Source organism: Zonotrichia leucophrys, chromosome 3, assembly GCF_028769735.1.
Source record: "Zonotrichia leucophrys gambelii isolate GWCS_2022_RI chromosome 3, RI_Zleu_2.0, whole genome shotgun sequence".
Lineage (NCBI taxonomy): Eukaryota > Metazoa > Chordata > Aves > Passeriformes > Passerellidae > Zonotrichia > Zonotrichia leucophrys.
The window spans coordinates 107,233,713-107,248,986 of NC_088172.1; the positions used below are offsets into that span (position 1 = coordinate 107,233,713).

The following is a 15,274-nucleotide window of genomic DNA, read 5'->3' on the forward strand; positions in this document are numbered from 1 at the left end:
GGTCCTTTTCAGAGTCAACACAACATCAAACACTGCATGAAATCCACAATTTAATTAGTCAGATACTTTACACAGGATGCATCTTAAAATGAAAAACATAACTCACAAACCACTGGGTTTTAATCTGGAAAAATCACAGTTACCACTATTTTCATCAAGAGAAAGGGATTTGGATTTTTCTGCCTAAACACTCAGTTGCTCCTCAATATTCAAACAAATAAAAGTTACCATGCATACTGAACCCACAAAGTAAAAAAGAAGTTCTTACAATCCTCACATGTGTATAAGCTGGCAACCTAAAACAATAAAAGCTGAGACCTCCCTACATATTCCATTATATTTTCAGTAACTTGTCAAATTCAGTCTGTGCTGCAGCAGCAGTCTGTGCTGCTTTGTGATGATCAACTTTACATTAAAAAAAAGCACTCTTAATTTCATAGAACCATTTTGTTTAAGCTTAAACTCAACCAAGAAGCTTTAGAAGTAAAAAGAGTTTGCACAATAATGCTAGTCATTGTATATAAAAAAGAAAGAACAGGAAAATAAACTTATGCAAATATTTGCTAAAATGCATTGTTTCCATACATTTCTACCTTGTAGAAATGTTTTCAATTACGAATCTCAATGCACAATTTAAAAGTGACTAACTGAAAAGCTGATGAGTTGCTATAGTCACAGAACCATCACAACACCATGCTTGTCCAAAAGCAAGATACTGCAAATCCCCATCTGAAATACTGTTCTTCCACTGGTGCTGAAATTTTGGGATTTTGGTGGAATTTCAAGATGGGTACCTTTGACTTCTTTTTGCTTAATATTAGACCAGACTCATTGAGTATTTAATTGTGGAGATGGTACAACAATGTTTCTGGGTGGGAGTTGATGGGTTTTTATTGTTTTGTTTCTTTCATTTTAAAAAAACTTTAAAAAAAACTACACACAAAAATGATCTTGTTTTATCTATTTGAAATCTGTCACCTTTCAAACTCCATTAAGATTTTTGAGTTTCTATTACAAGAGGCATAAGACATGACAATGGGCTATGTCTTTATCCTGTTATCATTGCTCCTCTCCTCTTCAAATCTTCCAAGTAATAAAGGGCTTCTCCCAGACAACTCACTGCTTTATTCTATACCTTTGATAATTTTTCTATTTTACTTAGTCTTTAACTTGTTGGGACTGGAACAACATTCCAAAAAAAAGACTATTTCTAGTATTTCTTTAGTCTCTGCAAAGTCCACCAAGCAGATGTTCTAGTTATGATTTTGAGTGCTTTGAATAAGGCCGGCATTGCTTTTAATTATTAATTCAAAATTTTGACCTGCTTATCTGCAGTATCACAACATTGTTCAGAGAAAAAAGAACAACTCAATATAAAACAGAATTATTTTTTTAATAAAAGAAGCAAGTAAAGCTTTTATGAGTCCAACACGTAACTGAAACCCGTAAGACAAAAAGAAGAATAGACATTCTCAACACACCTACCCAGAATTACCACAAAAATTGAGTCACTGACAGGATGTGCTGTGGGTTGCAGGACTAGCTATAAAATCAACAAATATGTTAAATCAAATTACCTGTTTTTCCCATACTACATTTTAAATCTCTCTAATAAATTAGACATTTTCAGTGGTTGTAAAAATTACAACATATATACCTGAGTTTAAACTATAGAAAAAAGTTAATCCTTTCGCCTGTTTTGGAGTTTGCATCAGAATTTTTACAGTTAAATGTTGTAAAAAGGACTCTGGTTTCCTCATTGAATGGAAAATCTTAATTATGATGGACAGGAATTTTACACTCCCTACTATTCTTAAGAGGCCTGAAACAACAACAACAAAAAGATTTGACAAACAGGCTACACTTCATACATTTAATTACATTAACTCCAGTCACCTAAATTAGTAGTGCAGAAGTTTATCACTAGATTAAAGCTGAAGATGAGTCTATGAATGCATGCACATTTGCTTTAATATGGTCATGCTAAATGTGTGCCTCTATAATGGCACTCCTGTAAAACTCCTTAGATAGGGAAGCAATCATGGTATCAGTCATACATGTCAAGGAATCACAACATCAAGTCAAGTGAAAATTCTGTTATTCTTGAAAGCACTCCTAACAGTATTACACAAACTGAGAAACATTTAGGTAGTGCTGAACATAAATGATCACTGGTTTAAAAGCAAGATGAATTACATGATGTGTTTTCTTGGTGGAAGCTTTAACAGACCCTAACAACAGCCCCCATAACATGTGGCAAGTATTATGTCAAGAATTGATGCAAGTAATAATGCTAAATTATCTAGTATCTTAGCCAAAACTGTAGTCAAATTAAAGCCACAACTAGAATTATAAACACATCTGGAATAAGGTTAAAATTTTATGTAGTAGAGCTTATTACAGTTATGTCTAGACAATAATATTGAACCATTTTTGATCATGAATAGTTAAGGACTATTCTCCTAATCATTCATGGACAACAACTTGTGTCTTCCTTGATGCCTTTCATTAAACAGAGCATACTTATGAAGCAACTGCAGTTCTGTACTAACTTTGTACACAACTAACAATAGTTTAGCATTATAAACCTACAGAGAAATATGGCAACTATTTCAGCTAATTCTCCCTTACATTGTTGAGAGTAATTACTTGCTCATCCTTAAAAAGATTAAAGAACCATTTAAAATATCACCCTTCTCCATATTATTTAAACTGGCAGAGAATGCTTCCTTACAATCTTTTAGAAAAAACTTTACGTAATAGCAACAAAATGAGTAATCAGAACCATATAAAACATTTGAAAGTTAATGTCCTACCACATGTTCTAGTTACCTGAAAAAGATATGTGTAGTTAGAAAGCATCCCTTAACAAACTGATTAAAAATTTAATGGCCTGAGTGCATTGTGACACTTCAGAATTGAAGACATTGCTTAAGTTTCTGTAACTGTTTGTGAAGATGCATCATGTTGTATACACTGATTTTGCACTCAAAATACTTTCTGATGTTCAGATAGATATTTATACACATTGATGAGATCTCCCCACCCATAAATTTTTTCTTCTCTAGACTGAACAGTCATAGCTCCCACAGTCTTTTTCCACCTCTAATGTTAGATTCACTAGCTCCTCAATCATCTCAGTGGTCCTTTATGGTACTCTCATCCCACAGCCCCATGTGTCTCTTGAACTGTCCAAAACCAGATTCCAGGTGTGGTCTCACCACTGTTGAGTGAACTGGAGGGATCATTTCCCTCAAGCTGCTGACAACTCTCATCCTGCAGCAGCCCAGGATATAATTTACTTTCCTTGTCATAGGTCCCACTGCTATGTGGAACCTATGACAGGGAGGTTATTTGTGGCTCATTTTTAACAAGAGTATGTATTGCCAAAAGTTCCAATTCCATACAAAAAGTTGCAGAAGTACCACTCAAAATGCCTAACAAGTATGGCTGCATTACATTCTGGCTGTTGCCTGGTCTTTCAAATTATTGAATTTTCTTGTGCAGGGAAACTAGCACTGTATTCTCTGAACAATTGGATCTGCATTATTTTTAATGTCAGGTGAATTGGATAGATCCTAGAAGCAGAAGAAAGTCAACACTTGAGACACACAGAGCAGACAGCAGGCAACCATCACACAGCCAGAAACAGCAGAGACTGAACACAAAAAGCAGCTTCAAGAGGCAGTTTTGTTGAGCCCTGAGAAGACAAACACACCTACAATAAAAGCATGGCCTCAAAGTAATACAAATTCTTTCCTGGGAAGGAAATGTATTTGTAACTGGTAACATATCAAGACAACTGAAGAGTCAGGGACAACAAATCAAGAGTGCTCTTCACAGCTACAGTGCTTTATGTGCACATGCAGACCTAAGCCTCACTCAAAAACTGAGCAATTGAATACTGACTACCTATCAAGCAAACAACTTTAGAAATGGATTTACATCCACAAAAACAAACACTTCATTGCTTGCTTAATAGCAGTGAAAAATACAATACTTCATAAATCTCTTCAAGCTACTTCAAACCATTAAATCCAATAATTGCTGTAGTTTTCTACACTAATGATTAACCAAAAGGAGCTCCTATAATCAAGGACAAAAAAATTTTTAAAAAATTGTTTGCTAATTCATACTGTATTTCTAGAGTGTGCTTCCTCATAGGTCTGTTCCATTCCACACTTACCTGTAGAGAATTTGCTTTTAGTCTTCTGGAAAATGCAAATAGAAGTCTTGGTACTTTCCAAAAACAGAACATTTTCTATATTTTCTTATCCTCAGTTCTGTGCATAACCTGCTTTATTCACCTATTTTATTTTAAAATAAGTAAAGGTGAAGTGCTGATATTGATAAGTCAAAACAGGTACAGAGTTTTGCATCAGCATGATAGGACAGCTGGGCTTCGTTCCACAGGCACTGCTTATGGTGCACAGCCACAGAAATGACCCTTGAAGATGAAATCCCTCATTTCTCTGAAGAAAAAATTACATATCAGCTTTTTCCCTTTTTCTGAGGAAAGCAGCTCACCAACTAATTTTTTTTTTTTTTTTTTTTTTTTTTTTTTTTTTTTTTTTTTTTTTTTTTTTGCTACTACACCAGAGTACAAGAGCCAATCTCTAGGGAATACAGCTCTGGTAAGCTTCAGGTAGGCAAAGTCCCTTTTGCCACAACATAAGAACTTGCCCACATTACACAGTATGTGATAAAAGCAGCAAATCACTTTCTGTTGACTACAGCAAGTGAAATGGAAAAGTAAAGTGATCAGCTTCAATGATCAGAGGACAGGTAGTATTATACTAAAGAACAATGCAATTAAATTGTAAGATTTTGAGTAACTGTACACAGACCCAACTGAACTGAATTAATGCTTCATTCATTGTCTTCATTACAGCCTCTCAATGTATTGATATTCTTAAGAATAAAGATTCAAGGATGAGGTAAAAAGTGCAATTTTTAAAGAACTGCATACATACACTAACATTCTTAACAAATTTAGGATGATATATAAATCTACAAGGTTACCACCCTAATGAAACAGTTTAGGGAGCCACAAGGATTCAAACCTCATGCTCCAAATTCAAACTTGTAGCATGAACACTTACCCAAACTTACTTACACTCAACTCCATTATCATAAGGCAATTCAAAGAAAAGACAACAATTGAAGAGTTTTATACAATACCAGTTGGTTAAAAAGTTACTGCCAATTTGTAATTGGAGGGTGCATAAGAGGTAAGATTAAGGTACTTTCAAATTGCCAATGGACTTTTTTTACCCTACACAAAGTGTTCATTATTCCATTGTAATTCAAGATGCACTTTGACTTCATTTAGTAACTGGTAAGATTCTACTGGTTTTTTATGTACTTAGATTCTTCTGGGATTCACAAGTAACTTAAATAGTGCAAGATAAAAAAAAGGATTAAAAAAAATACTACCCATTTTACCCCCAATATGCAGAATCCAGTATATCCCTAATTTTTTTAAAACTAGGTATAATTAACTGTAATCAACAAACTGTTTCTCATACAAGCAAAACTACTTTATTCACTGTATGCAAGCTACATCTACGGTCAACCCAGAAGAATTACTGTAGCTCTTAGTGACAGGCCTGAACTAGTTTAAAACCATCCAGCTTGGTAACAGCTCAACCACAGCTGAGAATCAACGCAAATCGAGGTTTTATAGCTCCATCTCCTCTGCATCTCCTTCCCTGAGCACTGTGCAACTTTTACAACAGCTTTGAACTAGGCAGATTGACAGTTTTACAGACAACCTGGGCATATTTAAGGAAACTTTAGTCACGTTTTGACAACAAATACAGTTTATCATCTCAGAACTTTTCTTTGAAACTCTGATTGACAGCTCCCATGCTGTACCAAGATTCTTAAAGGCACAAGGCTGAACTTGCACAGGGGTTCCTGAAGTCTTTCAAGAGAGCTGCATGAGCATTCCTTAATATAGAATATGTTAAAAAAGTCATCTTGAGCAGCACTGGTTTGAGCCAGCTCATTTCAGTGTGCACTGTGATGCATAAGAAAAGCTTATGCAATTACGGAACCTCTGGTGGGACTGTGGTGACAGTGACCTTCAACTCAAGGTGAGAACTAGTCAAATTGCTATTACTTTCAGCACAGAACAAAACATCCCAGTTCAGAAAATGAGTATTTAAGGATCACACTGCCCCTGTGCAATACTCGATAGAAATGTTTCTTTCTCTTCCCCCCACCTCCCCCAGTCATGAGGCACAAGGAAAAATATTTACCTAACATAGCTTTTAAACTTTCTTATTCATGAAGCTTTGATTTTGAAGTAATTTAAAACTGGTGAAAGTGTGCTACTGTTTCTTTAGTGCCAAACCATCAGTTATTAGAAAAACTCAGAGTCCATTTGTTTCTCTTCAGCGCAGAAATTCAGCTGAGCCCAGCTGTTACACAAATCAGCCTCTCACATGATCTTCCTATTCACTCAAACTTCTTCCTTGTAAAAGGAAGTTTTTAAGAAACAAATTGTCTATTTTCAGCAGGTCCTTTATGAAAGCGTCATTTTCAATAAATAAGAAAAAACGAAGATATTGTACACAGATCTGTTCAAAAGTATTCTACACTAGCCAACAAAATGCTGAAACTTGCTGGGTTGTGTTGCCCTCTTCAGGTCAACAGCATATTTTCTAGTTCCTTTCCTTGACGAGGTATTGCATTGCAACTTCTTTCATAACATTTTTTAAATCTGAAGTTTCAAGTAGCAGCTAACTTCACCTGTATTCTACCAATGCTTGAATCATTTGTGGTTTAATATCCTATAAAAATTAACTTTACTTTTGCCCTTTATATCTCCCTAACCTCAATACTAATCTTGAGGATTATCAAGCTATCAGCCAGCGTTTGAAAAGATGACTAAAAACAAACTTCAGTACTGATAAGAAAGTCTCATGACAAGAGGCTTAAAAAGCTGAATTGATTCAGCTTAGCAAAGAAAGCTCCTGATACCAATCCATAAGTGAATATGGGAGATCAGAAAGTCACACGACTTTAAAGGGGGGTAAGGCAAAACAGAATCTAGAAATTGAAGTCAGAGAAATTCAGACTTGAAATGCAATGGAGACTTTTCAACAACAACAAAAAATTTAATAAGCTACTAGAATAAAAAGGTAGATTTATTATTACTTGAAAACTCTACAGGTAGACCCAGTATCTTTCCAAAAAGCCTCTTTTGATCTTTTTTTTTAAATAACTGTCATAATGTGAGGCAAATTGTGCTGTTGATTTGCATACTTGCAATGGGTTTTGCAATTGCTTATCTCAGCTCTGCCAATTAATGTGGAAATAGGGATGAAACAGTCTTCAATTGCTTGGAAATGGCCATGCTTGAGCTTCTGATTCACTTATTGAGACAGGTATTAACAATGTCTTAAAATATTTTACTTCCCACTCCCACTTTTAGAGGACAGGTCATGGTAAATATTTATATCGACTCAGACATCTCAATAATGCAGCCTTGAGTAAAGAGCAAAGTGTTGAATTTAACTTATATATTATTAATATGGAGAATTTCCCTCATGTTACAAAGGAAGAGAAACATCCTCACAATTTGTGACTGTACAACTTAATCTCAACATTTTAAGGGACTTATGACAGGAAAACCTGTTCAAAGTTAAGGCCTACTATGTAATTATAAACAATAAATCTAATAAGTTAATCAAAACCCTTAGAAAATGGAAGCAAAGGAAATGCTTGTTCAGTACCAAATAAAGGAAACACAATCACAAATCACCCCTTCTTGGGACAGCAAACACAAAACAGCCAACCTGCCTCAAGCAATTGAGACTCTAAAAAAAAGCAGGAAAACTTGGCATGAAGAGTTCTTATCTACTTTTCTTCCAATAATTTTGTAATTTTAATCTCAAGAATGAAATACACTATACAGCTGTAAATCCCATACACTCAGAGGACAGAGTCCAGAGAAATAAAGCATGATGAGGTAGGTGAGCATGACATGGGAAGAGAGCAAGAAACAAAAATGGGGCATGAGTACAAATTAGGTGAACAGCTGAGACTCAGAACGCTCCCACAGCAGGCAGCAGTTCATCACAGCAGTCTCTATCAGCATGTAGAGACTCCTCTCCTGACTAATATGCCCTGTCACAGAGCCTGGAGCTAAAGACTGATGAAAACTTCCTGCTATCTATCAGCCAGTTTGTTCAATCAGACTGTGAAACATCAGCTGGTCTTATAAACACAGGGGGAAATTCCACAAGCCAAACCAGCTCTAGTACTGGATACAAAAAGCTTGACACCTGGGATTCAAAATATACTCAAAACACTACTATTATTTTCTTTCTTGCCATTAAAGAACAAGTGCAAAAAGCACTCAATTCTACAGTACTATCAGATAAAAAGGCAAAAAAGCTTTTGTGCACGTCAGTTGAAGACAAAGCAGCTTACGCCTCTGAAGAGATGAAGTGGGGAACTTCTTTTTTGACACATTGAATTAAAAGTATCACAAAAATATAATACTATTTTTAAACTGTCTCTGGTAGAAAAAGTTTCCACCTATGTCAAAGGTTTATCTGGTTCAAGTTCCATACAGCACAGCTAACAGAATATGACAGCAGCTGGCCATAAAATTACCAAGATACCTTAGCTAACTATTAAAATTGCAAACAAGTTAATCCTTAGTGATTCTCAACCTATTTTTACATTATCTACTGTAGATTCCAGGATTCTGGTCCAATCTTAGCTGCTATACTTTAAAGAAGAGGTGCTGGACAAGGGTTTTTAAAATTACCTGTGGTTAGTTTAGTTCTGACTTACCCAAGTATGATGTTCATATTTTTGCCATTTCTTTCTCCCACACACCACATCAGATTTGGTCACCACACGAGGTATGATTCATATTATTCTTTAGAAATGTATTTTAGTAGACAAACTTTACAACTGAAAGAGTTGTTGAGCTTTTAAAATAATGAATTCTTCAGTGAAAAAGATCTATCAAATCACTTTATTGAATGCATTTTTTCTGCAGCAACTTTGCCAATTCACATTTAATTGCAGCTAAGACTGGTTTTTCTTACTTGTTATCATAACCTAGTACAATTTTTTGAAGGAAAACAAATTCATCCACCTCCTACTGCCAAAAAGAAGAAAGTTCCCATCACAGAATTTTCTTCTAAAAATTTGGCATAATAGAAAGTATGGAGAATACAAGGGGGAACTCTTCCCATTGAAGGCAATGCCTCATTATTTCCTGCCATCCACTTGTGTATCCCTAAGTACCTACAGGAACACTGTGGGAAGACACACAGGGAATAAATATCCACTGCAACATGAACTCAGGTTAAATCAGGTGTTTATGTAGAGATAAACAAGCAACCAATTAGAACGCCAAGAGGTCTCCTACCAGCACTAATGGAAATCAAATGCATTCTGGATAGGGGTTAAATACATCTGAAGAACACTTTAGAATCAGTTGTTTTCCCATATGCAAGTTTGTCACTAACTCCTTGTTTGGAATTAAATTATAACCTCACCCTTTCTAAGGCTTTCTGAAAATTCCTTTAAACACATAGAGCAGTAATCAGTACACACACTAACATACCAAATAAAAAAGCCAGAGACATCTGCACCCACATTTTTAAAAATATTGGAAATATTTAGAAATGCTAAGAGCAGCATTACTGAAAATAGTATATACCAACCTTCTCAAAGGTTGTCTCAGCATCATCTTTATTTGTGTTTGGTCTTTGATTCTTAGTTAGATATTTTGGGTTTAAACCATAGCAAGTAAGGGTTTCCAATTGAAAAGGTAATGGCAATCAAGATAAGTACAACTGTTTCAAGTGATAGATGTTACTGATTTAATTATTTTTAAAAAGCTTTATTAGTTGGAAATTGTGGTATCATAGAAATCTTCCCTCATGCCCTAAAGATCTGCAACCTATTCAGAGAGTAAAACCTCTTTTTTGCAAACCTATTTATGTGATTTCTATGAAAAGACTTTTTAAAAACCTCACACCTATCAGCAAACAAGCAAATAACTTAGTCACCAACCAAACAAATGCTGTGAGTACCACTCTTCCTGATACATACTTTTTGATTCTTATACAAACCCTGCCATCTGCTGTGATCTCTGTCAAAATAACTGACTTCCGTTCTCAATCTGAGGTTTCATTATGACAGTAAATGTCTTATATCTAACATTAAAAGCTACTCCAGGCCCACTGCAAGACTGTATAGGCTTCTATGGTCATTATAACCCGCTACAGAGTAATATCAAAATATTCAGTACTATGAATAAAGGACTTTCTTTTCATAGCTACTGGTGCAAAACTTAAATATAAATAGATTGAAACATTCCAACAGAGCACAACTGTTTAATTTACAGAGAGGCTACTTGAATTTTTGTATAAGCTTTTAGCCATACATCATTCCAAACTTCATTGTGACCTTAATGCTATAAAAACTAAGGAGGTGTCCTTAGGATAAGAAAAAAATTTAAAGATTCCAAGGAATATGTCTTCAAACAAAATGCTGAGAAAAATAAAGTGCTGGTATATTAAAACAGGAAAAAAAATCCACATTCAAAGCTAGTTTTGGAATGTAAGTATACAACTAGAAGACAAAAGTAAGAACTAGATGCAAGACCCATGCAATTACTTCCACCTTAAAAAGCCTACAAGGAAAAAAAGCCCATACAGTGGTTGAGGGAAAAGTGTTGCTTCTAAAGTGTTTGGCTTAGAATTTTCACAGGGCATTTTGCATCTAAAGCATTCTTCATAGTTAGTAGTTATTTTAAAAACAGAATTAGGTTGTTGAACTGTTTTTTAAAAAAGAACAGACAAACATTATCTACACCAGCTGTAGCACATTGTCAAGTATTACACACTTGCAACATAATAAATGTTAATTACCTATTAGAATAAGTACAGTCTGTTTTGTCTGCTAATGCATACAACTCAAGGATCCAGCAAAAATGAGCATGCAAAGTTTTGCCATAATGCTAGAAAAGGAAACAAAGTCTGAAAACAGATTACAACATATGACACCTCAGTGGAAGATTTGATTTTATTTTATTGTCTCCTACCTGATAAATTCTAAATGGGATGTATCGAAATCCATTATCTTCTGGAGGATACTCCATGAGTTTTCGATTTATTGCCCAAAACTGCTCAAATTTATCTGTGAAGGTAAAATTAGACTTTGTCAATATCAGTAACATTTTTTTCAGCCTAAAGAGGTATATGAGACACAACTGGAATATCATGCAAGCTTTTCTTACAGAAGTTTAAACCTGTATTAATTAATATTCCCCACATTTCTCTTCCCTATTTAACCTGAAGCCAAAAGTAGGTCATCTGCATTCTCCTATGAAAACAGTGATGTCGTGATTTATTGAATGGAAAGAGAAAGCAACTTGAACTCATATCTTATCTCCCACTGTTGAGGAAATACTGGGCTATAAATTATGGATTTCATTACTCGATTAACAGTGCCTGTTTCTCCACTCCCTGATGTTACTGGTCCATACTGCCTCACAGTTTTCTAAAAACATCTAATTGTTCTTAGCTTTAACTGAGCAACAGGTGTAAAGCACAAAGAAACTAAAGCAAGAGAAATACTTCTTGAGTGGTTTACATTTGGATATGTAGATCTTAAAATAATCTGTAACAATGCATGGTATGATCAGAAAATATACTGCCAGATTCGTGACACAACCTGAAAATAAAAGTTTATGCTTGTAACACATTTTTGTTATTATCCAAGTAAGTAGGGTAAATAGCCTGCACACCATTTCATGCTGTCCATACACTACAAGAACTGAATAGTTTATTACATTTAAAATGTACTAAGAGTACATTTAAAATGTACTCTTAATGTACTTAAAAATTAATTTAAGAGTAATAACGGCTTTGATACATGCAAATCAATTATTCAAATGAAGCAAGTAACTAGCACCAGAAGTGACAGAAAGAAATACCAAGAGCTAAGATGAATAAAGCCGGTGCTAGCCTTACTGAAGAAGGCAGGGAAGAGCAAGGGATCAAATTCCTTATAGGCCCTAACTCTCCCAAGATACCAAATACAGAAGATGTTTCTGCAGAAGGAACAAACAGTCTCCAATTTTCTCTCCTGGGTACAATGTTCAGTCAAGTTTCAAGAAGCTGGGCTCTTACAGAATATACCCATTACAAAATTCATCCCCAGTGAAACAAGGTAAAATTCAGAAATGTATTCACAGGAAAAAGATTCTTCCTGCTTCCAAAAGTGCTGATTACACTTAAAGCAATTGCAGAAAATGAGTTTGAGATTTGCTTCACTCCAGCACACAGCACAGATGCCTGTCAGTGCACTAAAAGGCACAGGTTAGTATATACTGCAGGGTTTATAATACATTGCCTTTCCCGACTGAATGCAGCACAAGGCAGGAATTTCCAAGAAACTGGGAACAAACTCCTGCCAGGTATGCTGTAGCAGCATTTCCTGATACTTATCTGAGAAAGCACTTCCACACCCTTGATTCCTGATTAGCAGCAAGTGCCTCTTGACGGGCACTTACCTGAGCCACAGCAGCAGCACCAGCAGGCACCTGCCCGGCACGGGGAGCTGCCTGATGCAGGCTGTCACCCCATCCATCCCCTGCTGGGCTGGCAGGGACAGGGACAGCCCTGGAGCAGACTGCAACCAAACCATCCCACAGTTGGGAACCCAGTCTGCAGAGTCTGAGGTTTGGTCTGAAAATGTCCAACACAAAGATGACTGCTTCCTCCTCAGGAACTCTTTCAGAGGGAAGGTGAAGATTTAGCAAGGTGAAGATTTAGCATGTTTCCTTTTTGATTGCAGGCAGCACTCAGAATGACTTGTAGCTTTCACTACAGATGTGTGAACAGGCATTCCACAGCAGGCACTGATAGATTTATACTCCAATTACCACTTCTAACTCACTTGAGAAAACTGTTATGGTGATACACCAAACAAAACAATTCAGACCTACTTAAGCTAGTGAGCTTCAGCAGACTTAAATAAGGAATCTCCATATTTGGAGACATCCTACTTGAACAGAAATAAAACAAACATTAACTTGATTTACTTGTTTAATGCTCATATTACTGTAATTAGGAATATTGGATGAACAGTTTACTGTTCTCAAAATTCACCAGAAATGAGCATCACATCTTACGGATCAGGAGAAAAAGAAATTATGAACAACTAAAAGACTTATGTCTGGAAATTAGGCACATTAACCCTTGTGGCATGCAAATATGGAAAACAAGGAAGGCTCTGGATGACAAAAAGAAGTTAAACAGTAGTAGTGTGCAATTGACTCACTTCTGTTCTTCATTCCTGCTTCCTCACCTCCCACAAAACATGCCAGAAACCAGGTAATCTTATTTAAGTCAGCTAAAATTAAAAATTTATACCCCTCAAATTACTCTGTGAACACTCAGGCAGTGCTTAAGACAATCTATTGTTCAAAGTTCTAATAGTTTCTGTGGTTCCCAAATACAACAGCAATAAATCTGCAACAGTTGAATTATGAACTTGTTGCATTTTGTAATCAAGCATGTTCTGTCAATCCACCCGATATCCCAGGAATTTCAGCTAGACATAATGGAGTCAGGTATCTTAAGATTTCCACTGTGTACAGCACTGTCTGAAGACCTCTAAACAGATTCCTCCTCACAACCCTATATTGCTGTCCTCCAAACATCTTTCCAGTGATAAAGTATTTTCACCACAGGAAACAGAGTTGGGTGTAAGAAAACTAACACAATTTTTAAAGCAAGCAGGAGAAAAAAAAGTTATCCAGTTTGCATACTGATATATATAACCTGGCAAGAGCCTTTATTAGCAGAGCATTGGCTGAGTGCCAGAATCCTAAAGCTCCAAAAGTACAAAATCCAAAAGGGACTGCTTTTCACAGAGTCCTTAAGACTAAAAGCTTAAATAGACAAACAAAACCACTGACGAATTTCCACCCCAATCTCCTTAAAAACCTAAGTGAAAGGATTCTTCCTTCACTCATTTTTATAGTATCAGTACCCCCTATTTTTGCAAAGTCTCAAGGAAGCTATTACTGCTACACTGAGCTGGAAGAGCTAATTAGTTTATTGGCTAGACAGGACAAAGACAGAAGGTACTGGCTGGAAATTTAACAATCAAAACAAAACTGAGTTTTCATCAAGCCAGTAAACAAGGAAGAGTTCTCTACCTATCAGCAGAAGCACTTTACACCCTTGTCTCCCTCCCTCATAAAAAGCTTATGCAGTCTGCATGACACCTAAACCACCCTAACAGTCAAATCTGATCCCTTTTGTTTTTCACAGTTTGCTTGAATTGTTACAGAGTTTCTGTATTAGCAAAAAGAGTACTTGCAAAAGGCAGATGTCCCTATCTGAATAACAATATTTAAAGTAATGACAATAAGATTTGAATAGAAGTGAGATTAGTGACAGTACAGAAGTTTGATATGACTCCACTAATCATATTTCTTAAACAAGAGAGATGATGATTCTACATAAATTTGCATAAAATGAAATATAAAAGCTTCTCTATGTATTTTATGTCAAAGATCAGAAAGTTCATGACCAAATAACTGAGAAATGTATCAACCAAGTTGCTAATATTTATAACTATCTATTGCTTAGAAATGCAGTCACTGAATGCCCAAAAAACAGACATCAGCCTTCAGTACTACAGAGATGCACAGAATCTATGAGTTGGCAAAACTACAAAGAATTAATGTCACCCATGACAATAATCTCAGTACAAAAATTAATTAAGCAACAAAGCAAACTCAAACATAAATTTACAAATACAGTATGCCTATATTATGCATGTAGGGTTCAGAAACTAATCAGTAAAATTATTCATGTCCTTAAAGTACCCATTAAAACTGCTGGAAAAATTACTGACACAGGGAAACACTGGGAATTGTTGTTTTCTCCATTAAACCAGACTGGAAATCTGTGGAAACCGAGGGCACCAGGAATACTTCTCTGTCTGCTCTGGGGTGCCCTGATCCCCAGGGGAGCGCTGACTTTGGCCCTCATTCATGGAGAAAGTTTCCTATACTTCAAGATAGACTGGAATCCACAAAAGTGTGAAATAGATTACAGAGAGTAGTGTAGGGGTATCACTTGGTGAGAAATTTAGGTTTTGGGATTTTTAGTGTGTTGTGGATGGAAGCAAGATGGAGGGCACAGGGTGTTGTCCTGGGTTTCTTCTTCATGCTGCTTCTTCCTTCTTCTTCATGCGTTTGGGTGGCACTTTGAGCAGG

The 15,274-nt window shown here is 35.9% G+C and overlaps 1 protein-coding gene across 2 annotated transcripts in view; it reads right to left on the minus strand.

The window, feature by feature from the left end:
* ATG5 (autophagy related 5) overlaps positions 1-15,274 on the minus strand; it is a 72,477-nt gene that overhangs the window by 29,736 nt on the left and 27,467 nt on the right. For both annotated transcript variants that reach the window (XM_064709869.1, XM_064709870.1), the window contains exon 6: positions 11,081-11,175. In XM_064709869.1, coding sequence (XP_064565939.1) covers positions 11,081-11,175 — 95 coding nt within the window. The remainder of the gene's footprint in view (positions 1-11,080; positions 11,176-15,274) is intronic.